The sequence below is a fragment of the Centruroides sculpturatus genome, unplaced genomic scaffold (assembly GCF_000671375.1).
Source record: "Centruroides sculpturatus isolate CEXI.00-Female unplaced genomic scaffold, Cexi_2.0 scaffold441, whole genome shotgun sequence".
Classification (NCBI taxonomy): Eukaryota; Metazoa; Arthropoda; class Arachnida; order Scorpiones; family Buthidae; genus Centruroides; species Centruroides sculpturatus.
The window spans coordinates 212691-239375 of NW_019384822.1; the positions used below are offsets into that span (position 1 = coordinate 212691).

A 26685-nucleotide genomic window follows, 5' to 3' on the forward strand; every position below is an offset into this window, starting at 1 on the left:
CCATTTAATCTCGGAGCTTAAATATTTGTTGATCTTTAAAACTTTAAACTTCAAGGACAAGTTTAAATAATGAAAAGTGAAACCACTGAAAATAATTATTAAAAACATTGTTTATCTTTTGTAGTATAAAATATTTTACTTATTAAAATTATGTTTTTATTTATTTTTAACCCAGAAAAGTTAAAAGTCGTTTAATATTCAAATAAAATTTAAATAATTTTTCTTTAATGTGATTGGATAACTTTATTACGTAACTTTATTCAATTTTTTTTAAACGTTAAACTATAAGCAATATTATCTAAACAGAAACGATTATAACACGATCAAAGATATTAATTTATTATTTTAAAATACACAATTTATTTTATTTGCTAGAAAAATGATTAAGGGCATTCATAACCAGATGACGTCTGCTTATGACGTCAATTTAAAATAAATTATGTTGCAAAAATATAATCATCGCCAAAATCAATTCGTACAAATTAAATTATCTGAGTTCAATGCTTTAAAGTTTGGAAATATTTATAAGATATTTTTTTTCATAAAGTAAATTATTTACGTTTAAATTCAGTTATCGAAATACGTCATAGAAGTCTCGTCCAATGAACTTCTGGGTACTTTAACAACATTTATGTTGGTAATAAATTTAAGAAAATAACCAAAATGTTATCGTTTGAGCCACTTAAGATGAAAATTTGTAAAGTTTGGATGTTTTCAATAATTTTTATTATTTCTTTAGTTATATCCGAGAATCGCATTGTCTTTCCTGATGACGAGACTATTTCACGTAATCAAGACGAAAGTAACGCAACCTATTTTAAGGTAACTCGAAAAATTAGATTTTTCTACTCGGAAAACTTTATTTACTTTTATTATTATTATTTTTTTATAAAAGCCAATGCTTTAATACAACTTTATTAAAATTTACGATCGCCATTTTTATTTGATTATATAATAAACTTTAATCCAATTTGATTAAAAAAAAGTACTTAACCGTAGAAATAGTCGTAAATTTAACCAATCAACTACTAGCTTTTTATTTTTTTTTCTTAATTTAAATTAAACAATGCGACAATTTTTATTGGTTCAATTCAATTGGATCCGTGTTTTTTTAAATTTAAATTTAAAAATAACGGAAAAAATAAAGTTTTTTTTTAAAAGTTTTATTTTAAAAAATATTAAAAAATTTAATTTTCTAAATGCCGAATTTTGGATAATTTAAGTTTATAATTTTTGTTTGTTTAAACTGAAAAAAGTTATTCCTCTTTTAAAATATTGATCCGCTATTATAATTGTGTAATTGGATTGATACGGTCCATTGTTCTTTTCTAAAATTTTAAATTTATGTATAAACAAAATTGTAGTAAAATTCTTTACTGAAAAAGAAGAAAAAGAGAAAGAATTTTTGTATATATTAAAGAAAAAGAATAATAATAATAAATTCTAAATCAATATTCCATCAAGATGAGCCTGAACTTTGATGTTTATAGCAGAAAAGTGTGTGATGCACTAGATTCTATTAAGTTTAATTATAAATAATATATTTATCTTTATAAATACTTATTTAAGTAATACTTTTATGGATATTAAATAAAATAAATTCTAGAAAAATATTTTAAAAACTTTAAAGAAACGATTAAATTTATGTTATGATAATTAAATTGCTTTTATATTTTGTAGGATAAAAATATCCACTCGAATTAATATATTCTGTGTAAATAACATAATAATTCTGGCATTAAAAAAATTATTTATACAATCTCATTATTAATTTAAGATACACTTGAATAATAAAAATTAACATCTGGTTAATATGATTTATATCTTTTCTGGATTTATTAATAACTATAAAATATAATTACGTTTAATTTTAACATTAACTGTATTAGTTTAAAAACTTGTACAAAATAAATATACTGTACTTTATTAGTTTTTTAATCCACTTTCATTAAGGATAAATTTTAATAACTTAATAATTAAATTAAATTATGTCTGTTATTTTTTATTTTTTTAATTAATTTTTTTAGAAATAAAAGAACATTAAAATTCATTTTTAGTAAGATGAAATTATACAATTAAGTAAATTGGTTTGTTTTTTCGATACTAGATGGCGACGTAGAAATTAAACTTTTGTTATGCTAGACACGTTGCCATCTTATTGTTTATATAAAAATAAAAATAAAATTGAAAAACTCGAACGAATGTTTAAGCGTTTTTTTTTCTTAATATTTTTTTTATATTTTTGTTTAATTTGAAATTTAAAAAAAAATTTTCTGAACAAATTTCAAAAATTTTTACTATGTCTCGAACTAGATTTGTGTTTACTTAAGCCAAAAATTGAAAGAATCTGTCCACTTTCCGATTTCCGCTTGTCAATTTAGTTCCTTATCCTTCCTCCATTTTTTTTTTTTTATTTTTATAAAATTTTTTGAAGAAAATATCGGAAAATTTTATTAAAAAAATAAAAGATAAGAAGTATATTTAGTCACATTAAAAAAACTATAACTTTATCTCACTCTAGAATAAAAATATTTTCTATTATTAATGATATCTGTATTGAAGATGTATAATTTGTCATACTGAAAATAGACAAAAGTTATTCGATAAATCTATTTTTCTGTATAAAAATAACCGAATAAATCTAAATTTAAATATTTTATCTTCTTAACAATCGACAGGAACGATTTTTTTTAAATTTATAACCAATAAAAAAATTAATTTTAAAATATAGTATATAAAAGATTGGATTAAAAATTTCTTATAAAAATCATTGTATAGTAGGCCTTTTTATAATTGAAATACAATACAACTTAATTACGATATCTCAAAACGTTTACGTGTAATTATTACATTTATTATTATAGTAATGGCGTTTATAATGATAAAACTTTGTAATGTATACTATAGATAATAAATTCATTTGTATGATTAATTAAGCGCAATTATATTAATAAATATTATTAATTTATATATTTATATTAATAGATTCCTGAAAGTATACTGATAAGTATGAAAGACATTCATACAGTAAATGATTTCATCGATAACTTTATCAGGCCGGAAGGTTTGTTTAATTAAAAATTTTAAATGTTAATTTATATAAATTTAACTATATGTATTTTATTTTACGCAATTTAAGCTTTAAAATCTATTACATAAAATATAAAAATAAGTTTAAAAGTTTAAAGAATTATCACCGCTAAAATCGAGACCATCTTTAATTTTTTTTTATTGTGTGACGATTAATGCTTGAAATGTTATTTTTCAGAATTAGAAAGTATACAACATAATTCAATATTGGATAGAAGTTGGTATTTCACTTATTATTTTTTAAAATATAATTTAAAATATTATAATATTCATTTACATACATTTCTTTGCAGGTGGAGGAAGTGCAAGTATAGGTGCGTTTAATGTTAAGTTTGTGCTTATTTATAATAATTAAACTAATTTCATATTGCGAATAGTCTATATTCTATATATTACTACAATGTTTAATCTTTATTATTATTATGTAAATTTGAATATCTATAAGAATTATACATAAAGGATTTTTCAGGAATATTTCATTTAATCCTATTGATTTCTTTATAGGAAGAAATGTATAAATGTATATTTTTTAAAGGTTATTTTATTATAAATTACAGTATCAGTCGAGAAAGAAGGGGAAATAATAAAAAAAATGTATGAAGTCTTGATGTATTAAGGAGGAGTTCCCAATTGGAATCAATTTTCTGACAGAAGTCTTATACTTTAAGCTCCACTCTACTAAATTTTCCCGTCCTACTTCTTGTATAAATATATATTTAAGGGTATAAATCTTCGAAATAGCAAATTTTTGAAGTTTCATACTAAACTTTTTGCCATGATTAAAAATTGAAGATATCTTAATCTCGTTATAAGATTAACTTATATTGATGATATTTTTTAACACATGATTATATTTATTTTAACTCTGGGAATGGTTAATAATTTTTTGGAATATTTTTTCTTCGATTAAGAAATAATTGAAGTCTTATTTTTACGAATTCCTTCAATTTAACCAAGCGTTAAATTTTAATTAACATGTAGCAAATGAGTAGAAAATTAAAGGAAGTATGCCATGATAAAAAGTGGACAGAGAAGGAAATGAGAATAAGGAAATAAAAATAAAGATAAAAAAAAAATAATTTTACCAATAGAATTTCTGCAAGAACTTCTCTGCTTGAGAACTTTGTGTCAGATCTGATGGAAGGCAAATCAATCAAATAGATTCTAGTCCATTTTCTATAAATCCTTATTGGGCAAGCGATCCGTCAAATGCGAAGCATCTTATTTTCATATATCCAAATTTTTAACTTTAACGTTTTATAAAAAATAATAATAAAAAAAGCTCCGAACGTCGATAGGAAGAAAGAAAGAAGGAGAGAGAAAAAATACGCACTAGTTTTGTCGACTAATTCTCCATCCATCATTAAACATGACGATCATCTAAAGATGTTTATATGGTCTTGGATTTTCTGAGGCATTTGTCAGTCGAAACGAGCTCGGTCCTCATTTCTGTTCGCCCATCCGAAATGTTCTAGACATAATTGTCACGTGACAAACCGTGTAACGAGTTTGGCAGGAAATGTGGAGGAAAAGCCAAACTTCATCTGTCTCATCTTTCTTTCCGTCCTTCCCCTTTACTTCTAATGGAATTTTAGGGTTTTTAATTTTTCTCACTCGTTTTAAAAGAAGATACATAATTCTTTTATATAGACATAATGCTCTTATATATAAAAAAGGACAGTTTTTCTAACTCGGTTAAAGTTATAAATTTAATTTTTATTGAGTTCAACCGTTCTTATTGTTTCTTGCTATCTTATACCTCACCCTTAGCTTTATATCTAAGTTTGGGATATAATATGGTCACTGACATTTTTACCATTGTATAGTGACATATTGGATCTTTATTGTATAGGTAGAGTTGGTCCACAAAATTGACTATCAGAAGAATACAGGCTGGACGTCCATTTACTTGACTTACGACTTGTCTCACTCAGTACAGCACTTAAGTGCTCCATATGTTACACCTAAATCTCTCCGATTGAAACACTAACTTCGTCCTCTTTAAAAAAAGAAAAAAGAAAAAAAAAGACAAGTGAATGCGTGTTCTTTGTGGTATTTAAGAGGCATCTAATTTGAAATTCGATTTGTGATTCTCCATGTCGATTTTTTTCCATCTGCATAACAAAAACGTGGTAAACGAGCAAAGTATGTTTCCGAGTGAAGGCGAGGAATACTAGAAAAGCTAGAAAGATAGGGAAATTCCATTTGTGATAGTAGGTCTATTTGGTCAATGACGTGATCAGAATTTCGTTTTTTTCTCCCTTCGCGTATTTATTTTTTCCTCCAATTCCCATTATTCACTTTGAGTATAGACTGGAATTTTATTATATATATATATAACCTTACCTACATATCTTTCTTTACAGATTCTCTACCTTTTGCTGAAAGTGCCGGTTGTAAACCGATACCTACTCTTGTTAGTTTAACTGAAGAAAATAATTTTTCAATCTTCTATTTTCCCACATGTGTTTATGTAGACAGATGCTCCGGATGTTGCGCGAGTCAGAGGATGCAATGTTCTCCTACTCAAACGACGATGCAGAGTTTTAAGGTCGTATAATGTGTGTGATATTACCGTAAACGGCGTGGCAAATGCCAAAAACTATTAACGTTAATTGTTCAATTAATAACTTAGCAACACTCCAACTAAATTAAGAAAATCGATTTTTGAAAATAAACTGATTAACACGAAACGTTACACGCGACTTATTTAAATCGATTTTTTCGTTTTTTTTTTTTTCATTTTATAATATTCTTTCTAAGTAAAACGCTGGTGTTATAGCCAGTAAGTAACGTAAAAGTATTATTAATTAATTATATTGAAGTTTTATGTCTCGAAATGATCCATTCTATAAATAGGTGCGTAACTAATAATTAGATTATCCGCATGTTTGCCAAGCGATAAGTTTTTTCAACATTCAGAATCGATAGTGTAAAGAATTTTTTAAATTTTTTATAGGTTCTTAAGGCTCGTTACACTGGCAGCGGGTCTACTACTTTCAAGAATGAAGGATACGAGATTTTACAAGTGGAAAAACACGAAAAATGTTCATGCCAGTGCATCATTAAACCAGAACATTGCACGGATCGACAAATGTATCATGAATGTTCCTGTTCATGTGCTAATGGACACCAAGCCGCCGATTGCCCTCGACCTTTAAAATCCTGGGATCACGATCAATGTAGATGCAAATGTCGGTGGGAACGTCCTTGTTCTACAAATTTATACTTCAATACAGATACTTGCAGGTAAATATTTTAGAAAAAAAATTTATATATTTTTTTCTCTATAAAATCATTTTTAAGGTTGTAATTTTACTTTACTATCCACTGACAAAATATAAAATAACAACGATGCGGCCTACCGCACATTCTTTAGTGAAACTGATGTAACCACTTCTTTACATTCTCTGCTTCTTCCCATAAATATTTTGCTGTGCATGCAGCTGTGTTTAATTCTGTAAAGCCATAAATATGTCAGAATAACAGAAGCCATAATGTCCATAAGACCTATCCAATCAATACTCCTTTATGACTTCTCCAAGTTAAAGGAAAAAAATGAATTAAAATCAAGTAATTTCGCCAAATTTGAACAAGTTAGAATTTACATTATTATTATATTTTTTCAGTCATTCTGACTCTTTTTTTCCAATAAAAATCCGAACAATGTTTCTTTCTAATGTAAAATCTACTTTGAAAATTTAATTTAAAATTGAAAAATGTATAGAATTTAACCATAATCCTAGTGATTAAATCCAAAATTGGGTAATTTCTCACGTTTTAGTTAAAGAAAATTAAATAAATATAGACGTGCTTACAGAAATTTTCTTCGCAGAAATATTTTTCAATTTAATTATTAATTACTTTTTAATTTTCTTGATTAAAAAAAATGTTAATAATATGTTTAAACACGATTAAAGTGTGTTTACTCTTGCATCTGATTTGTCTTGTCTCCAGAGAAGAATTAATTGATTATAAATAAACTTTTTAATTTTCTGCTTACAAAGATAATATTCTCATTAATAAAACTGTAAAATTTAAAATAAAATTTTACTAATAAATTTATAAGCGAGCTTAAATTTAAAAATATAAAAATGATGCTTTTCTTTTTTTTAAATGCCCCTTTATGTCGCCATCACTGCACGCATTTTAATGTTTGCAGGAAAAACATCCTTTAAGGCGAAAAAGCGGAAATTTTTTTCCTCTTAACTTCTCTAGTTTAAAACATCAAATATAATGAATGTCAGAGTAGAAAATTAATATTTATTTTTTTGCTAAATGTGAGAAATGTTCAAATATTACCTTTCTGAATAAATTTCTATAAGCTGTTTACATATGCACATTGAAATTTCCAAACTGTTTCTTCAACGAATGGATATATACGCGTATAAATGTATAAAATATATATATTTTTTTTATACTCGTCCGCAATATTTTATTCATCACAACAGCTCACAACAATGTTTATATTTGCAAACTACCTAAAAGTATATAAAATATCGTCTTTATTAATTATTATTATCGTTAGAAACTCGTTAAAGTTTCATAATGTAAGTATATTCGTTTTCTCGCGTGTAAGATAAAAAAAAATTAATATAAAAATTAAACATCTTTCTAATTCATCATTTACTGCAGGTGCGAAACGGAGAGAAACTCATTGATCGAAATAAATTCAAGAATGAGGACGGAAAGTACAAGTAACGAAACGTCATCAAATTCAATTTTGTTCCCTTCAGACTAGTGAAGAGACAGATGGTATTTTACCTCAAAACATCAATATTTTAAATTGTATTTGATTTTTATTAAGGATTTCGTTCTTAAAGACAGCAGAAAGGAAGAAAATCTTGGGAATGTTTTCAGGTGAAAACTTCTCACGTGAAGCATTAATTGAGATACCTGAACGGGCACGAAACATCTGTTACCTTATATAAAATTCCATTTTCTGTTATTCTCCTCCTGGAAATGGCTAAATATTATTAATAAATGGTAAAATATTTATCATTCTTCTTAATTATTATTAATGTAGCCATGTTTGCACAGGAATCGAGATGATTAATCCACTACTTGATGGGTAAATCCGGCTTCTCGACCTCAATTAGGATCTATATCCCAAACACCTGTCAAAGAAGTATCGAACGAATACAAATGTGTCAATCGATGTAAGTTGAGGCCGTTGGTCAACGTACATACTGGAAAAAAAAGGGAGTTTTTGCCTTCTTACTAAAATCTTCTACAGTTCGATAAGGGAATAATTCGATCCGGATACAGACTCAACAGCTGGCTCCACATAAATTTCGGGTTGTCAACAGTTGAAAAGTCGATAAATATAGCAAATCTCCATTTAAATTCCACTTTTTAAAAATATTTTAAGCAGTTTAGCGAACCAAATATAAGGAGAAGAATTTCTTTATTAAATCGCGACAGGTGGTATCAAAGGGGCTGAGAAAAAATTAGGTAAAAAGAAAAAAAAAAGGAGAAATGAAAGGACGTAACGCTGTTTGATCGATCAAACAGGCAATGATAAGCAAGCGAATGCAGCAGTAAACGTTACATCAATGTCTAATTTTGTTTTATGTTGCCGTTTCGCCGAGACAATATGGGAGAGAAATAGAACGCAGCCTTGACATGTTCCAAGTGATTTGGATCAAAGAAAAGAAGGAATATAAATAAGATCCGGTCGGAAAAACAGGAAAGGAATCGTATAAATTCAATTGTTTGGAAAAAACAATGCACAATTCGTGATTTGCAGATTGATTCTACTACAAGAATTCCCTTTATAAAATATATATCACACATATATCTGGTTTGATATAAGTTTATTCACGAATTGTATAAGTTTAAATTTTTAATACAACGAATAAGATATACACTTATACACATGAACGACATGTAAGGAAAGATTATAAAATTGTATCAAATATAGAAAAAAACAAACAAACAAAAATGGCAGCTTCGTTTCGATTCAATTAAATATATTCAACAGATCTGTCGGAGGGGTTATTCCTTTTTTTATTCTTTAAATAAAAATCCGGTAAAGTGGAAAGAATGACAGTCAGCTGTCTGTCATAAAGGAAAATGTAATTCGTGGATGTATCGATCTTTTCGGCTTGTTTTGTTGGTCAGATGGTTCGCAAATGAAGACGAATTAGTCTCTTGGAACTTTGCCATTCTGCAGCATCTTGATTGATTACTACCAGAGATTTATATTTAGTAACATAAATAGCCTTATTATATATATATATACATCCTACTTATTTTTCGCATTCTCTTCGTCGTTAGCAGCAACGTCCAGGTTCCTCCGAACTCTTATCCACCTTTTGAACTACTTAAATTGACTATTTTCTAATGTTTTAAAGTAAAAATTGGCACGAAAAAAAATTCCTGAATATGTTTAACAACCATACGATATACACGTACACCAACAAAGAATAAAAAATATCATATTTTCGCGTTGTTTACATCTACACTGTGGTTTCGAAAATTCTCCACTCGCATTGGCATCTTACGTTTTCTCTTCTGGGTTCCTGTTGGGGGATAGTTTCTGGGTTGTGACGTAAACAGTTCCTTGGTAGTTCATGGAACCCGTGTTCCATGAACTACCAGGACAGTTCATGGAACCTCGGCTCTTCGCTGTCTTGGAGGACTTGATATTGTGATATCACACATAAGAGACAATATATCTGAAACAAGAAAAATCTTTTTAAATCGTTATTCTATCGAAGTAATTTAATAAAAACGAAATTACATAGGTTTTTCTACATGGTTTAGTATTTGTCAATGCAATTTTGAATAGATTTTTATATTTTATAAGCTAATTTAGGGAAGAAAAAAATGAGATTTCTAAAATAAATTCTATTCTATTCAATCGATTTTATAAAAGAATTTATTTTTTTCCTTTATANATTTTTAACCCAGAAAAGTTAAAAGTCGTTTAATATTCAAATAAAATTTAAATAATTTTTCTTTAATGTGATTGGATAACTTTATTACGTAACTTTATTCAATTTTTTTTAAACGTTAAACTATAAGCAATATTATCTAAACAGAAACGATTATAACACGATCAAAGATATTAATTTATTATTTTAAAATACACAATTTATTTTATTTGCTAGAAAAATGATTAAGGGCATTCATAACCAGATGACGTCTGCTTATGACGTCAATTTAAAATAAATTATGTTGCAAAAATATAATCATCGCCAAAATCAATTCGTACAAATTAAATTATCTGAGTTCAATGCTTTAAAGTTTGGAAATATTTATAAGATATTTTTTTTCATAAAGTAAATTATTTACGTTTAAATTCAGTTATCGAAATACGTCATAGAAGTCTCGTCCAATGAACTTCTGGGTACTTTAACAACATTTATGTTGGTAATAAATTTAAGAAAATAACCAAAATGTTATCGTTTGAGCCACTTAAGATGAAAATTTGTAAAGTTTGGATGTTTTCAATAATTTTTATTATTTCTTTAGTTATATCCGAGAATCGCATTGTCTTTCCTGATGACGAGACTATTTCACGTAATCAAGACGAAAGTAACGCAACCTATTTTAAGGTAACTCGAAAAATTAGATTTTTCTACTCGGAAAACTTTATTTACTTTTATTATTATTATTTTTTTATAAAAGCCAATGCTTTAATACAACTTTATTAAAATTTACGATCGCCATTTTTATTTGATTATATAATAAACTTTAATCCAATTTGATTAAAAAAAAGTACTTAACCGTAGAAATAGTCGTAAATTTAACCAATCAACTACTAGCTTTTTATTTTTTTTTCTTAATTTAAATTAAACAATGCGACAATTTTTATTGGTTCAATTCAATTGGATCCGTGTTTTTTTAAATTTAAATTTAAAAATAACGGAAAAAATAAAGTTTTTTTTTAAAAGTTTTATTTTAAAAAATATTAAAAAATTTAATTTTCTAAATGCCGAATTTTGGATAATTTAAGTTTATAATTTTTGTTTGTTTAAACTGAAAAAAGTTATTCCTCTTTTAAAATATTGATCCGCTATTATAATTGTGTAATTGGATTGATACGGTCCATTGTTCTTTTCTAAAATTTTAAATTTATGTATAAACAAAATTGTAGTAAAATTCTTTACTGAAAAAGAAGAAAAAGAGAAAGAATTTTTGTATATATTAAAGAAAAAGAATAATAATAATAAATTCTAAATCAATATTCCATCAAGATGAGCCTGAACTTTGATGTTTATAGCAGAAAAGTGTGTGATGCACTAGATTCTATTAAGTTTAATTATAAATAATATATTTATCTTTATAAATACTTATTTAAGTAATACTTTTATGGATATTAAATAAAATAAATTCTAGAAAAATATTTTAAAAACTTTAAAGAAACGATTAAATTTATGTTATGATAATTAAATTGCTTTTATATTTTGTAGGATAAAAATATCCACTCGAATTAATATATTCTGTGTAAATAACATAATAATTCTGGCATTAAAAAAATTATTTATACAATCTCATTATTAATTTAAGATACACTTGAATAATAAAAATTAACATCTGGTTAATATGATTTATATCTTTTCTGGATTTATTAATAACTATAAAATATAATTACGTTTAATTTTAACATTAACTGTATTAGTTTAAAAACTTGTACAAAATAAATATACTGTACTTTATTAGTTTTTTAATCCACTTTCATTAAGGATAAATTTTAATAACTTAATAATTAAATTAAATTATGTCTGTTATTTTTTATTTTTTTAATTAATTTTTTTAGAAATAAAAGAACATTAAAATTCATTTTTAGTAAGATGAAATTATACAATTAAGTAAATTGGTTTGTTTTTTCGATACTAGATGGCGACGTAGAAATTAAACTTTTGTTATGCTAGACACGTTGCCATCTTATTGTTTATATAAAAATAAAAATAAAATTGAAAAACTCGAACGAATGTTTAAGCGTTTTTTTTTCTTAATATTTTTTTTATATTTTTGTTTAATTTGAAATTTAAAAAAAAATTTTCTGAACAAATTTCAAAAATTTTTACTATGTCTCGAACTAGATTTGTGTTTACTTAAGCCAAAAATTGAAAGAATCTGTCCACTTTCCGATTTCCGCTTGTCAATTTAGTTCCTTATCCTTCCTCCATTTTTTTTTTTTTATTTTTATAAAATTTTTTGAAGAAAATATCGGAAAATTTTATTAAAAAAATAAAAGATAAGAAGTATATTTAGTCACATTAAAAAAACTATAACTTTATCTCACTCTAGAATAAAAATATTTTCTATTATTAATGATATCTGTATTGAAGATGTATAATTTGTCATACTGAAAATAGACAAAAGTTATTCGATAAATCTATTTTTCTGTATAAAAATAACCGAATAAATCTAAATTTAAATATTTTATCTTCTTAACAATCGACAGGAACGATTTTTTTTAAATTTATAACCAATAAAAAAATTAATTTTAAAATATAGTATATAAAAGATTGGATTAAAAATTTCTTATAAAAATCATTGTATAGTAGGCCTTTTTATAATTGAAATACAATACAACTTAATTACGATATCTCAAAACGTTTACGTGTAATTATTACATTTATTATTATAGTAATGGCGTTTATAATGATAAAACTTTGTAATGTATACTATAGATAATAAATTCATTTGTATGATTAATTAAGCGCAATTATATTAATAAATATTATTAATTTATATATTTATATTAATAGATTCCTGAAAGTATACTGATAAGTATGAAAGACATTCATACAGTAAATGATTTCATCGATAACTTTATCAGGCCGGAAGGTTTGTTTAATTAAAAATTTTAAATGTTAATTTATATAAATTTAACTATATGTATTTTATTTTACGCAATTTAAGCTTTAAAATCTATTACATAAAATATAAAAATAAGTTTAAAAGTTTAAAGAATTATCACCGCTAAAATCGAGACCATCTTTAATTTTTTTTTATTGTGTGACGATTAATGCTTGAAATGTTATTTTTCAGAATTAGAAAGTATACAACATAATTCAATATTGGATAGAAGTTGGTATTTCACTTATTATTTTTTAAAATATAATTTAAAATATTATAATATTCATTTACATACATTTCTTTGCAGGTGGAGGAAGTGCAAGTATAGGTGCGTTTAATGTTAAGTTTGTGCTTATTTATAATAATTAAACTAATTTCATATTGCGAATAGTCTATATTCTATATATTACTACAATGTTTAATCTTTATTATTATTATGTAAATTTGAATATCTATAAGNTTATTTTATTTCAAAATATTTCCAAATTCTAAATTATGAAAAATTATTGGAAAAGATTCTATTTCCATCATTTAAAAAAAATGTATTGATAAATTTTATTTTGGCTTAGTGAAGAGGGTTGAAGTTAAAGGTCGTTTATCCTCTAAAAAATTTAATTTTTTTCTTCAATATTGGCCGAGTATATTATTCATTTTTATGTTTTTTGATTTATATTATTTTCTAATTAATCAGAAGGAATTTTTTTCCTGGAAAGTGGAAGGATACTTAATGTGTTTTTTTGACTTTATGAGTTATATCTGCTGCTAATTTTCTATATGGCTGCCATGCAATAAAAAACGATCGTAAATAATATCTTAGTAGAAAAGTATAGAAGAAAAACATCCATTTTACTTGGGAAAAAAAACATTTTTTTTCTCTTTATACTATTGGAGATTTTACATTTGTATATATTGTATATTGGGTTGTAAAAAGTTTGTTTCCGTGTAGAAATAGGTAGTTACATTGTTGAGGTAAGGGATGAGAGGATGCGGAGAAGATCACATTTTAAAAAAAAAGACGTAAAAGGATATCGTGTAATTGTATAAACTGATGTTCTACAATGTGGAATGTAAAGTGGATCTAATACAGGACCTAAAAGTTCGTAAGCGAAGCAATATTATAGTCACTATCCATTATGGATATAAATGGAAGCGATGAAAGGGCATTTATAAAGTGAATAACGTGAAGAAACAGCCTTGAAAGTACTATACAATATGGAGATAAACGGAAGTTAGTATTATGATAGGCAGATAAAAAGGAAGCATCAACAATAGAGAATAACGCAGAAGTTAAAACGATAAAAGTATAGTATTATATCCTATAATATAGATTTAAAGCTTAAAAAGTTTTTCATCTTTATAGTTTAAATTATATTAAGTATTAAGAATTTATTACATAGTACGTAGACATATAAAATTGAAAAGAGGAAGAGAGAAGCATTCTCAACACTACTTATTTTTATTATAAAATAATTTATTCTTGTAGAAAAGACTGCAAATAACTGTACTTAATATTCAGTGTGGTCCAAACGTCGGTTAACCATTGTAAGAATGACATTACCGAGTTTCTTAAAATCTCGGTTAACAGACTTTTGAGCCATTGTATATATTAATTATATATAAATATCCCGAAATAAATAAGAAAGAATTTTTGAGTAAGCATTTCTACTAATTTATTGCTCTTCAAAGTATAAAAATTTTATAAAAACTAAACAGATTTTCTCGAGATATTTAACTTTAATGAATTTTTAATCTTTATAAATTATACCCTTCTTTAATATTAATTAAAGAACTTATTCTGTATATAACTTTATAACTTTAAATTTAAAAATATAATAAAAATGTTCATATTTTATTAAAATATAGTAAAAGAGATATTTATTCTTAAAAAAATGAATGAAACAATGTACTAAGATAAATATTTATAAGATAACGCGCATTAAACAATTTGTGAATCTTGGAAGTATTAAAAAATGGATCAGATACTATACAAAATGGAAGTAAATGGATTAAAAACGGAGAAGGAGTTATCAAAAATGGATGAGGTACTAAAAGTTATTGTGATATATGGCTTATTTATATAGAAACCAGTTAAGTAGAAATTTAATATTGTATAGATAAGAATTTAAAATACCTCATTACACTAATAAAAGTCAAGGGATGCATTGTACTGTACTGTACTTATGCAGTTAGGACCTATATCGAGTTAGATATGCGTTTAGCTATCTCTGAGCTTTAAAAATTTTTTAAATTTTGGTGAAAATGGACTGAAACGAATTTCCGAGATAACAGAAAATGTGCATAAAAATTTTGATTCTATTTTTATTCGCTGGTTCTAATATTTTCAATCATTTATTTCATTCTAAATAAAATAAATAAATGTAATAAAAATCGAAAACTTCGCAATTGTTTACTAGGAATAATAATTAACTCTCTTAACAATATTTTATGTCGATATTTATATTTTATTATTCTTAAATTCGTTTTGATTGAATGATCCTTGCATCAATTACTTATCGTTTGTTTAATTCTTTGATTTTATTTGTCCTTTTAACAATAAAATGAAAAGTAACTTTTTTCTTTAAAAATATCATAATTATTGATGTGATAAATACAAACTAAATTTTATAATATGTATATATATATATAAGAATTATATATNATCTCGGTTAACAGACTTTTGAGCCATTGTATATATTAATTATATATAAATATCCCGAAATAAATAAGAAAGAATTTTTGAGTAAGCATTTCTACTAATTTATTGCTCTTCAAAGTATAAAAATTTTATAAAAACTAAACAGATTTTCTCGAGATATTTAACTTTAATGAATTTTTAATCTTTATAAATTATACCCTTCTTTAATATTAATTAAAGAACTTATTCTGTATATAACTTTATAACTTTAAATTTAAAAATATAATAAAAATGTTCATATTTTATTAAAATATAGTAAAAGAGATATTTATTCTTAAAAAAATGAATGAAACAATGTACTAAGATAAATATTTATAAGATAACGCGCATTAAACAATTTGTGAATCTTGGAAGTATTAAAAAATGGATCAGATACTATACAAAATGGAAGTAAATGGATTAAAAACGGAGAAGGAGTTATCAAAAATGGATGAGGTACTAAAAGTTATTGTGATATATGGCTTATTTATATAGAAACCAGTTAAGTAGAAATTTAATATTGTATAGATAAGAATTTAAAATACCTCATTACACTAATAAAAGTCAAGGGATGCATTGTACTGTACTGTACTTATGCAGTTAGGACCTATATCGAGTTAGATATGCGTTTAGCTATCTCTGAGCTTTAAAAATTTTTTAAATTTTGGTGAAAATGGACTGAAACGAATTTCCGAGATAACAGAAAATGTGCATAAAAATTTTGATTCTATTTTTATTCGCTGGTTCTAATATTTTCAATCATTTATTTCATTCTAAATAAAATAAATAAATGTAATAAAAATCGAAAACTTCGCAATTGTTTACTAGGAATAATAATTAACTCTCTTAACAATATTTTATGTCGATATTTATATTTTATTATTCTTAAATTCGTTTTGATTGAATGATCCTTGCATCAATTACTTATCGTTTGTTTAATTCTTTGATTTTATTTGTCCTTTTAACAATAAAATGAAAAGTAACTTTTTTCTTTAAAAATATCATAATATTTGATGTGNAATATAATTAATTAGTTATTTAGTTATTAAGCTTCGTCTTCAATTGCATCAATGACATCTAAGCCAGCCGCTTAAAGGGCTATACGACACAGTTTTGATTAGATATCGAGCCGATAATCGGATTTTATGTAAATTCTAAATAATGAAAATCCTACATTTGTAAAGGAAACGTATACTGGGATACTCTTTATGACTTTCGTTCACTGGATGGTGGATTTATTATAAATTATGACGTAAATATGTTTAAAGGTCTTGATAGTATGTAGCCCATAGGAAAGAGTCACATTGGGTCACGTCCAATTCGGGCCTTTAATTTCTTTACGTCCAATTAAATGATAACATTGACAAAAAACTTTGATACTGTATACCTTGAATAAGTTTAATTTACGTTTAATTAACAAAGATATTAACTTAAAAGTTTAAAATTTGAAACCCATTAAGTTACAATAAACCAACAAATCGTGCGAATCGGATTTTATAATTATTATACGCTTTATTTTATTCACACGATTAAGACTTTTCTCATAAAGATATTAATTATTATTTTGTCATTAACCTTTCTCAAGCTATTTAATAAGCAACACATGATTTAAAATTAATATTTAACGACTTCATACGTTTGCAATTTTCTAACATCCACATAGGTCTGTTTTACATCGAATTCCATTGTACAGAATGATTCACAAATCATTTACCTAAAAATTTCAGTTAATATAGATATATTTTCTTTGTTTTTTTAATTATAAAAGACTAACACTTTCGAAGAATTTGAAGCTAACAATGAAGCTAAAATTATTTATATTATTGATGCAATGTTACATAAAGTAAACTCACACATAATACTACAGAAGATCATTATGAATAATTACTGTGATTATACATAATGATGTAGTAAAGTGTCATAAAGTGTTGATAAATATATTATATTGTAAAATGTTTTTAATACATGATTAAATAAACAATGTTTTATATGGATAACGTAAATTTCGAATTATTTTGTTGTTTTGCTACGTCTTGATACTTTTTAAATTCATCTTCATCAAATAAATAATGTAAGATGAGATTTGAAATTTTACTCGCAGATAGCGTGTATTATATTAAATTTGAAAATTTTATTCGTTTGAGTAAACTGTCATTTTATAACTTAGCAAAACGATCTGTATTGTAAGAAGAAGAAAATTGGAAATTCGTAGAAGACTAGTTTTATCTTAAATTTACAAACAAAATATTGATGGTAAGTGAATTATTCTTTGATATTTCAATAAACTAAGAACTGGAGATATATTTAAACACGCGGTTACTATTTTTATTTATTTTTTATTGTATTGCGCGTTTAAATTTCCTTAGATATTTGTACTGTACAGTACAGTACTGTACAACGTTCTTAGCTTTCGCTGTAAAATTCTAGACGTCGCAAACACAAGGACTATTTAATAATTAATTATCATCGATTAGAGAAGTAAAATAGTAATATGTATAACTTACAAATAGTGTTAGTTGAATAGGCCTATATCTTGAATATCTGCCATACTTTTTAGGTCTAAACTGAGGTACGACAAAATAACCAATATATCACTAAATTACTATTCGAGATGCCATCAAAATATCGTCAATGTGAAAAAGATAAATTTTTTAAAGTCGCGAAGATGGAAAGTGTTCAATATACGAGCAATTATTTATTGTGACATTGTCACAATGCTGGGCTGCAATTTTTAATCATATTTTTAATTTATTTAGTTTAAAATATATGCGCTCCATCTTAAATTATTAGTGGCTTGCTCCTGTACATCATACTTTTCCTGTTAGCAATTGAGTCGTCTATCTAACTCCTTTTGGCGGTAAATTTCGAATTGAAATAACGCGATTTCCGGTTTGCTTCGGAAGTTATATAGTTAATCGCGGCTTTCTGCCTCTAAGCTTTCCATATCTGCCTCGTCTTTCTTTTGTCAAACTCTGTTCTCGAGATTAAGGAAGGACAGACAAACGACAGTGGGCATCTATAGATCTACAAGTTTTTTTAAATTGCAGCCAAATAAATATATAGACTAAAGAATCCTCTCACAAAATTAGCAATATATTTTCATGAAATTACCCATGATATCTCAAAATAACCACCTGTACTCAACATAAAAAATATACTCCTAGAAAACTAACTTGTAAGATATAAATATATTCATAGTAAAAAAAAAAACATGCTGTTATCTTGAGAGTATGGTCCCTTTAATAGTATAGTTATCATTTCCATTTACGAAATATATATCCAATAATTAAAGAAAAATTAATTTTATTACGAATTTAACTGTGTTTACCCTATACTATGTAATGTGTTGTACATAATTGTAATTTGAAGTTATTGAAGCTTGTATTAAAAATACAAATATATGTATACCTTTTTTAATTTACAGAATTTTAAATTATATCTTTGGATAAATTATGTAAACAAAGCAATAAGAACTATCAGTTTAGAATGAACGATATTTAAAATCAATGACCAAAGATAGATTTTTGAATCTATTTTCTTATGTTTACTTAATTTAAATTTAAAATGATTTTTGTTTAAATTAAACATGGATTTTTATATAAAATATAACTTTATTATGAAAACATCAAAAATTGATCAATGCTCGATGTTAAGAATTCTTTCTTTTATTTTCCTTTTTCGAAAATAATAAGATTTATAATTTAATATTTTTGTTAAATAATATCGAAGAAGAACTTTTTATAAGTTAATACTTTTAACGATACAGAGAAAAATATTAATATGAATAAAATAAAAATATTATTCTGTTTTCTTTGTAATTATTAATATTTAATCAAATTTAATAGAATTATCAATTATATTAATAGAAATTGAATAAAATAAACGTTTTTTTTAAATATAAAAATATTTAATTCTGTATTATAAAATGAGTTCGATACAATAATTTTGAGCCATTAAAATAAGAAAATTAGAAGAAAAAAGTGTTCTTAAGAAAATAGATGCTCTTATTTTCAATACATAAAAATTTAAATACCTGGCGATCGTAATTAAAGTACCCCGTATTTAACGCTGTCCACAGAAATATTTAACTGTCCAAATGCAACCAAATGTGATATGGTGATATTTCAGAACAAGCAAAAAACATTTCCGCAAAAAACAAAATTAGTAACAAAATTCTCCAGTATGGAACTTTTGGCGCTGCAAACAATAAACATTTTACAGTATTTGGAAAAGACACTCATTAGCGACGCAGAGTGTACTGTTCAAAATGGGGTCTTCTTATAAAAATAAAATGATACACAGCTTAAAATAATATTTTTTAAAAATATTTAATTAATAAAAAACAAAATTATTATTTTCATTAAATCTTAACTCGCTTTCTAATAACATACAGAATAAAATAAGAGTGGAAGTAAATTAACCTTAATGAAATTTTTTAATTATCGATTTACGAAACTTTTTCTTAAAGTTGTAAGAAAAATCTGCTTTTACCGAGATCTGCGGAATTTGGTGTCTTCCTTAATTGCGAAATGAAATCGATAATTTTGCCAATGATTGTAAAAGTAGGCGGAGTTATGCCTATTTCTTCGACCAATTATCGTTCAGTTAATTGTATTTTGAGGAATTATTCCGAGTTTTCGTTCGATCTTTCGTGTTTCGCTGAGAACCACCTATCGTTATAAGAATTTATTTTACTTTAATCTAATCTCCTTTACCACTATAAAGTTAAATATAAATATTTATTAAAGACTTACCGTACACAAAAAGAACAACGCATGTTAGAATATAAAAAAAAAATTCTATAATAATATGAAAAACGAGTCTACTTTGAATAAAATCGATATAAAATATATTTAAAACTATTCATTTAGTACTGATTTTTAAAATCAACAAGGGTTGGATCAATAAACTTATGGGTCTTAAACATTCAAAATCGTGAACCCTTTCATAAAAGACACTTGTTTTTCAAATATTCAAAGGTCTAGTATGGAACACAGTTATTATTATTATTATTATGTAATGAATGATAGAAGATAATAAGTTATTCTAAAGGCCGCCGGCCCGTTGTGGGCCCCTTTTTACCTCTCGGCCCTACACAGATATGTATGGTTAACCCAGCCCTGCAGTGAATAAATACTCTTTTGGATACATCAGTATTCAAGGAAGGAAGATAAATATTGCAAACTATGTATAAAGCTAAACGAGAATGAAAATGTTCCATAAACAAGAATATTACAAAGAGTAATTATAATGCTCATCTCCGCGATGGAAGCCACTCTCAAATATCGAGCCATAACAATCACTTAAAATTATATCAATAATTAATTTTCTAATCTACATAATCCAAACAAATGCTTCAATTATATAGACTATACAGGAAACTATCCTAAACTGAAAATCAATGTTAGAACTAATTTAGTCTGTCTCTCATTAGTCTCACAATAGCCATTGATTCATTTCAGAGCACAAAAGATACAGGAAACAAAGCATTTAAGTGGGTGATCAACATCTATTCTATTGGCCTATTTATAGGCTTTTAATCAGTGTATCTCTTGTAAGAATTTGGTAAATTGTGACGTATTGAGTTTAATTAGCAATTTGAATGCTTACATAAACATTATTAGAAAATTTACAAGAGAAGATACTTACGTGAAGACCATCAAAACACCAAAGCACAATTGCTGTAAAGATGGAATAGATCTGAAAATAAAAATTAGTACAAGAATTATTTTATATGGAAGGAAAATATTTCTTGGATAAATCTTTTATAATAAAAGAAATATCGATTTATTTTTTATTTTTTATCTTGAAAGGTGTGGCTGATTATTTTCTAGAAAAGAAACCATTAATCTTAGAGAATTATAGAATTTTTTAAGATGTTGTTTACTCTGTTTTTTTACTATTTTGGATAACACAGTTATAGAGANAGAAAATAAGTTATTCTAAAGGCCGCCGGCCCGTTGTGGGCCCCTTTTTACCTCTCGGCCCTACACAGATATGTATGGTTAACCCAGCCCTGCAGTGAATAAATACTCTTTTGGATACATCAGTATTCAAGGAAGGAAGATAAATATTGCAAACTATGTATAAAGCTAAACGAGAATGAAAATGTTCCATAAACAAGAATATTACAAAGAGTAATTATAATGCTCATCTCCGCGATGGAAGCCACTCTCAAATATCGAGCCATAACAATCACTTAAAATTATATCAATAATTAATTTTCTAATCTACATAATCCAAACAAATGCTTCAATTATATAGACTATACAGGAAACTATCCTAAACTGAAAATCAATGTTAGAACTAATTTAGTCTGTCTCTCATTAGTCTCACAATAGCCATTGATTCATTTCAGAGCACAAAAGATACAGGAAACAAAACATTTAAGTGGGTGATCAACATCTATTCTATTGGCCTATTTATAGGCTTTTAATCAGTGTATCTCTTGTAAGAATTTGGTAAATTGTGACGTATTGAGTTTAATTAGCAATTTGAATGCTTACATAAACATTATTAGAAAATTTACAAGAGAAGATACTTACGTGAAGACCATCAAAACACCAAAGCACAATTGCTGTAAAGATGGAATAGATCTGAAAATAAAAATTAGTACAAGAATTATTTTATATGGAAGGAAAATATTTCTTGGATAAATCTTTTATAATAAAAGAAATATCGATTTATTTTTTATTTTTTATCTTGAAAGGTGTGGCTGATTATTTTCTAGAAAAGAAACCATTAATCTTAGAGAATTATAGAATTTTTTAAGATGTTGTTTACTCTGTTTTTTTACTATTTTGGATAACACAGTTATAGAGAAATTTTTTAAACTTTTTCTATCACATTAATTATTTTTAAATCGATAAAAAAAAGCTATCGAATTGCCTCTAGTACGTTATTAAAATCCAGAAAAGTTTGAGTTTAATATAAGAAGTATGTTGTATTAATGAGGAGAAAAAAATGTTTTTGGAGCTGTAACAAAATTAAATAAAACGAAATGAGCAGCGCAAATACAATTTTAATATTTTTAATTTATTAACTTGCTATAAAATTAGATTTTCTTTTTTTTGAATAAATAAATAAATATATATATATATTATATATATTTAGTTTATGGATTATTTTTCCCTGTTAGGAAGTGTCAGATTTATTTTTGAAATAGATAACTTTATTATGTAGGCCTATATATTATGTCTAGCTTTTTGATCGATAAGTCTAAATTTGAGAGTTTTGATTAACTTATTTGATCACGCGATATAACTTATTCAGGATTGTTTTAGATAAATCCTACTTTATGTTACAGAAAATGAAAACGTGAGATTATATTTGATAAAAACATAAAAAATAATAATAATTCCGCTCCAGTTTTCACTTCACAGTAAATTCTTTCTTCTTTTTTTTATATTATTGGATTCTTATCGGGTATTAGTGATAGAGGATCATATATTTCAAGCTAAATACGAGTCATAACAGCTGACTTATTGTGTTTTGGCTCCGCTGTGTAAATAAACGTGGCTCCAAACCAGTTACCAACATAATAAATAACCAACTTACTATATCCGACAACGGTTTCTCTCCATCCTAACTGCGCTATCTCATTTTTGGTAGGAAAGTGGCTGAAAACAGGAAGAGATACTGGGAAATCATATCGCACGGTTAATAAACTCTCACATAAATGTCGACTAGTTAAGTCGAAAGGNGTTTAAATTTTGAAATAAAATGGAATATGAGAACATTCTAAATTGTTCACTCTCGAATATTATAAAAATTACGAAGAAAATATGAACTTTTTATATCCAATAAATTGAATTTTAATGAACAGTTTTAAATACATTTTATACATTTTTTGATAAGACAGATAAACGGACAAATGAGAAATGAATAATACAAAAATAGATTAAGCAAAAACCACGTTTTTTTCCTTAAGAGTAAGGTTAAATTATTAATTTTACTCCCGAAAATCTGAATTTTGTTTATAATTCATTTATATTAGAAATATAAATAAAATTTGAAACACGTATTCGAAGTTAGTCGAATTTTTTGATCAACTTTTTGAGAATATTGCTGCAGGTCGTGGTTGAAGTTTCAAACGGAATTCAATGATGAAGCTAGTAAACATGTCTCAAGAGAAGTTTCAGCTACTTTAGTAAAGAAAAAAAAGAAAAAAGAAAGTTTAGTCTCCGTGTAAAGTCACTCGAAGTCGAGAGTCTCAACAAATTGATTTGCTACAACTTAACTGTTACCAGTTTCTGCTAATGATTTGTTGACAGTACAGTAAACCATTATTGTAGCTTGATTACGGATAGAAAATTACTCGGGAGAATTTAATTTCTGTTCTGATCAATGATTTTAATGAGAAAATCCGGTTGATGATGCATTACAGTTATAATTCACCTAACTGTGTCGCTATATACAGAAAATTTGTTTACATAATTAAAGCAAAGGGTTAAAAATTAATTTTAAATCTCTGCCACATACTTACATTGCTGTAATATTGTGCTATAAACCAGACACCCAGTGCTATTATCAAAAAAACCTCCAAAACTGTTCCGATCAACCAAGGGATGAACAGGTAGCGGTTGGCCTAAAATTATGTAAAATAATTGGATAAATATTAAATAAATTTCAACTAAATTGTATATTTTGAAAGTAGAATATTTTAATTTTGTTATAAGCAGGTTTAAGACCAACATTCTGTCAGGAGAAGAAAAAAATTCAAGAAGAAGTATGAGATCGTAAAGAAAATCCAGAGATCGAAATTAAAGATGTGGGGATCAAGAAGTGGATTAACGTTAAGCCATTTAATCCGTCCAATAGATTATACAGAAACAATATTGTCGTGTTCATTGTTCATCTAAAACCGTTTTGTTTCTCTTTTAAAGGAGATAAATTTTTAAAAACGTAAATTAATTTATACTCCCATTCGTTGCATAATTACGAAACTTAAATCCGATTTTAAACACCAGATGGCAGTAGGAGGAGTAACCGGGTGGAGTAAAGAAAAACCGCTCGAGCGGTTGACGTTAAGAGAAAAACGATCTTTGTGAAGAAAATGAAGTATTCCTTTTAATGTTTCTTTTCCATTAAGAAAGAATTTAGAAATACATTTAAACTTAAGTGATGTATTACAGTACTTATTAAAAGAGAATTTTTTGAAATTATATAAAACTCTATGAGGGAGTTGTGTTTTTGCTCTGTTCAATTTTGCTCGAATTTCGTAAGTCGAACAAGTCGAATGAGTTGTAAACATGTGGATCGAAGAGAGAAATCCGTTGTTTTAATCAGGTGGTGATGTTTAACGACAGGAAATACACCTGGTGATTGTGGGAGGTCGTGACCGCTTACGTGTCAGCAGACAACACGAATTGTTTTGCTGCTGATGAATTATGCCGACTCATATTGTTTCGTGACTTAATAACTTCCTGCGGTTAAACACTTTACCACAAGTTCAAATCCCTCTTTACTAACATAAAAAATAGGAAGGAGAAAATCGTTCAAACAAATCTACTCGTAGTACTGAGCCAAAAACGTAATAAGTAATTAAAAACTCGCAACTATCTAATTGGTTCTGGTAAGTTTTGAAGTATTGAAAGCTGCCATTATCTACCTCAATTGTAAATTTTAAGTTTAATTCATCGTTTATACAATCAATGTCTATTAATATATTTCACAAAAGTGTAAAATATTTAGTTAATAAACGACCTTTAACCTTTCCAGCCCACACGTTAAAACAAAGATCAATAGAAAGTTCCTAGATTAATCAAATCTGTATTTAAATTACTTCGGTCTATATTAGAAGCGGTTATAAAATTAAATTTAAAATATTTAATAAAAACCACATTAAATATTAAATCTTTCTTTGCAACATTAAAATTTTAATTTAAAATTATTTTAAATAAATATTACTATATATTTAATTAATACGTTTTTAAAATAAACATCTGTATTAAAAGCAATGTTATTGTTTAATATTTAAAAATAATTAAATTCGTTTGAGCAAATATTTACTTAAGATAATTAGTATCAATTTAAAAAATTTTAACAGTAAATTTTATTATTTTTTTAATATTATCTTTCGCATCTTTCATCACTTATCTAAGATCCTTAATAATAACTTTCATATAAAATGTATGAGTTCCTGCTGTGCTATGGAAAAGCGTTTAGAGATACTGTACTGTACTGTACAGTACATAGATTTATATAAGTATAGAAATGTATATTAAAATGTAGTAGACATTGAAAAATATGTAGAAGTAAGTCTTGTAAGATGCTAGAGAAGTGTCGTTTTTCTTGAAAGCGTGTTTCACTTCTTGATCCCATTCCTTGTGTATCCACCCTTTTCGTGTCATAACTGCAAACTTATTGTTTTTACTGTCAATAAAATAAACCATTTTGGTGTTTCTTTTATTTTCTTTGCCGGAAGGATATCCAAAAACATTGCTCCCTAAGGAACTCGAAAACAATATGTATTTTTAGTTGCAGATGGGGGAGATAAAAACAGAATGATGTAGGAGTTATATGAATGACACGTTGCAGTATGATTTTCCATTATGAATTTCAATTTTTTACGTAATATCTTTTTATTAATACTTGGAAAAATTTCTAAAGAAACTTAAAATTTATTTTGTTTTTTCTTTGATTTAATCGCTGAAGGCGTTATTATCCTAACAAAGCTTCATCCTTTCTACACTTTAGTTACGCTTCTGTTCTTTAATCACTTTGATTACTGATTTATTCTACTTCAGTGTAAGTTTATTATTTTCTTTAGAATTTAATCTTAGTTTTTCGGATTATCTTTTTATTATTCTACTAAAAACATTTTAATCGCTTAATTTTTAGTAGCTTTAAAAATTTTTTCTTTAATATTCTAAGTTCCAATTGCTTCTAGTAAATTTAAAACTCAAGTTAATCATTCCCTTTAATCTTAGAACAATGTAACATTGTTCCTTTTTGTTCTGATAATGATAGGACTCAAAATTTATCATTATCACAATGTCAAAGAACCACGATAATGAGCAGCCCTTTCCTTTAATGTTCATGGGAAAAAGTACTGCACAGTTTTCATACTAATACATTGAAATTTTAGCAAAAATTGTTTACAA

The 26685-nt window shown here is 25.9% G+C and overlaps 3 protein-coding genes across 5 annotated transcripts in view; 2 read left to right on the forward strand and 1 right to left on the reverse strand.

Annotated features, from left to right (window-relative positions):
* The first annotated feature begins 657 nt into the window (after positions 1-657).
* LOC111629937 (vascular endothelial growth factor A-like) lies at positions 658-8065 on the forward strand. Its single transcript, XM_023373896.1, has 7 exons — positions 658-822; positions 2986-3064; positions 3269-3307; positions 3384-3404; positions 5457-5641; positions 6050-6339; positions 7726-8065. The coding sequence occupies exons 1-7, from the start codon at positions 664-666 to the stop codon at positions 7829-7831; spliced, it is 879 nt and encodes a 292-aa protein (XP_023229664.1). The 5' UTR covers positions 658-663; the 3' UTR covers positions 7832-8065.
* Positions 8066-8895: 830 nt separating this feature from the next.
* The window catches only part of LOC111629938, a 35564-nt gene continuing 17774 nt past the window's right edge, over positions 8896-26685 (reverse strand). The window contains exons 4-7 of one of the 3 annotated variants that reach the window (XM_023373899.1): positions 24066-24167; positions 22126-22176; positions 20072-20250; positions 8896-9770 (exon numbers count right to left, since the gene is read on the reverse strand). In XM_023373899.1, coding sequence (XP_023229667.1) covers positions 20182-20250; positions 22126-22176; positions 24066-24167 — 222 coding nt within the window. In that variant the 3' untranslated portion in view covers positions 8896-9770; positions 20072-20181. The remainder of the gene's footprint in view (positions 9771-20071; positions 20251-22125; positions 22177-24065; positions 24168-26685) is intronic. The other 2 variants (XR_002757423.1, XM_023373898.1) reach the window with 2 other exon arrangements.
* Positions 10488-13309, forward strand: LOC111629939. Its single transcript, XM_023373900.1, has 4 exons — positions 10488-10652; positions 12816-12894; positions 13099-13137; positions 13214-13309. The coding sequence occupies exons 1-4, from the start codon at positions 10494-10496 to the stop codon at positions 13273-13275; spliced, it is 339 nt and encodes a 112-aa protein (XP_023229668.1). The 5' UTR covers positions 10488-10493; the 3' UTR covers positions 13276-13309.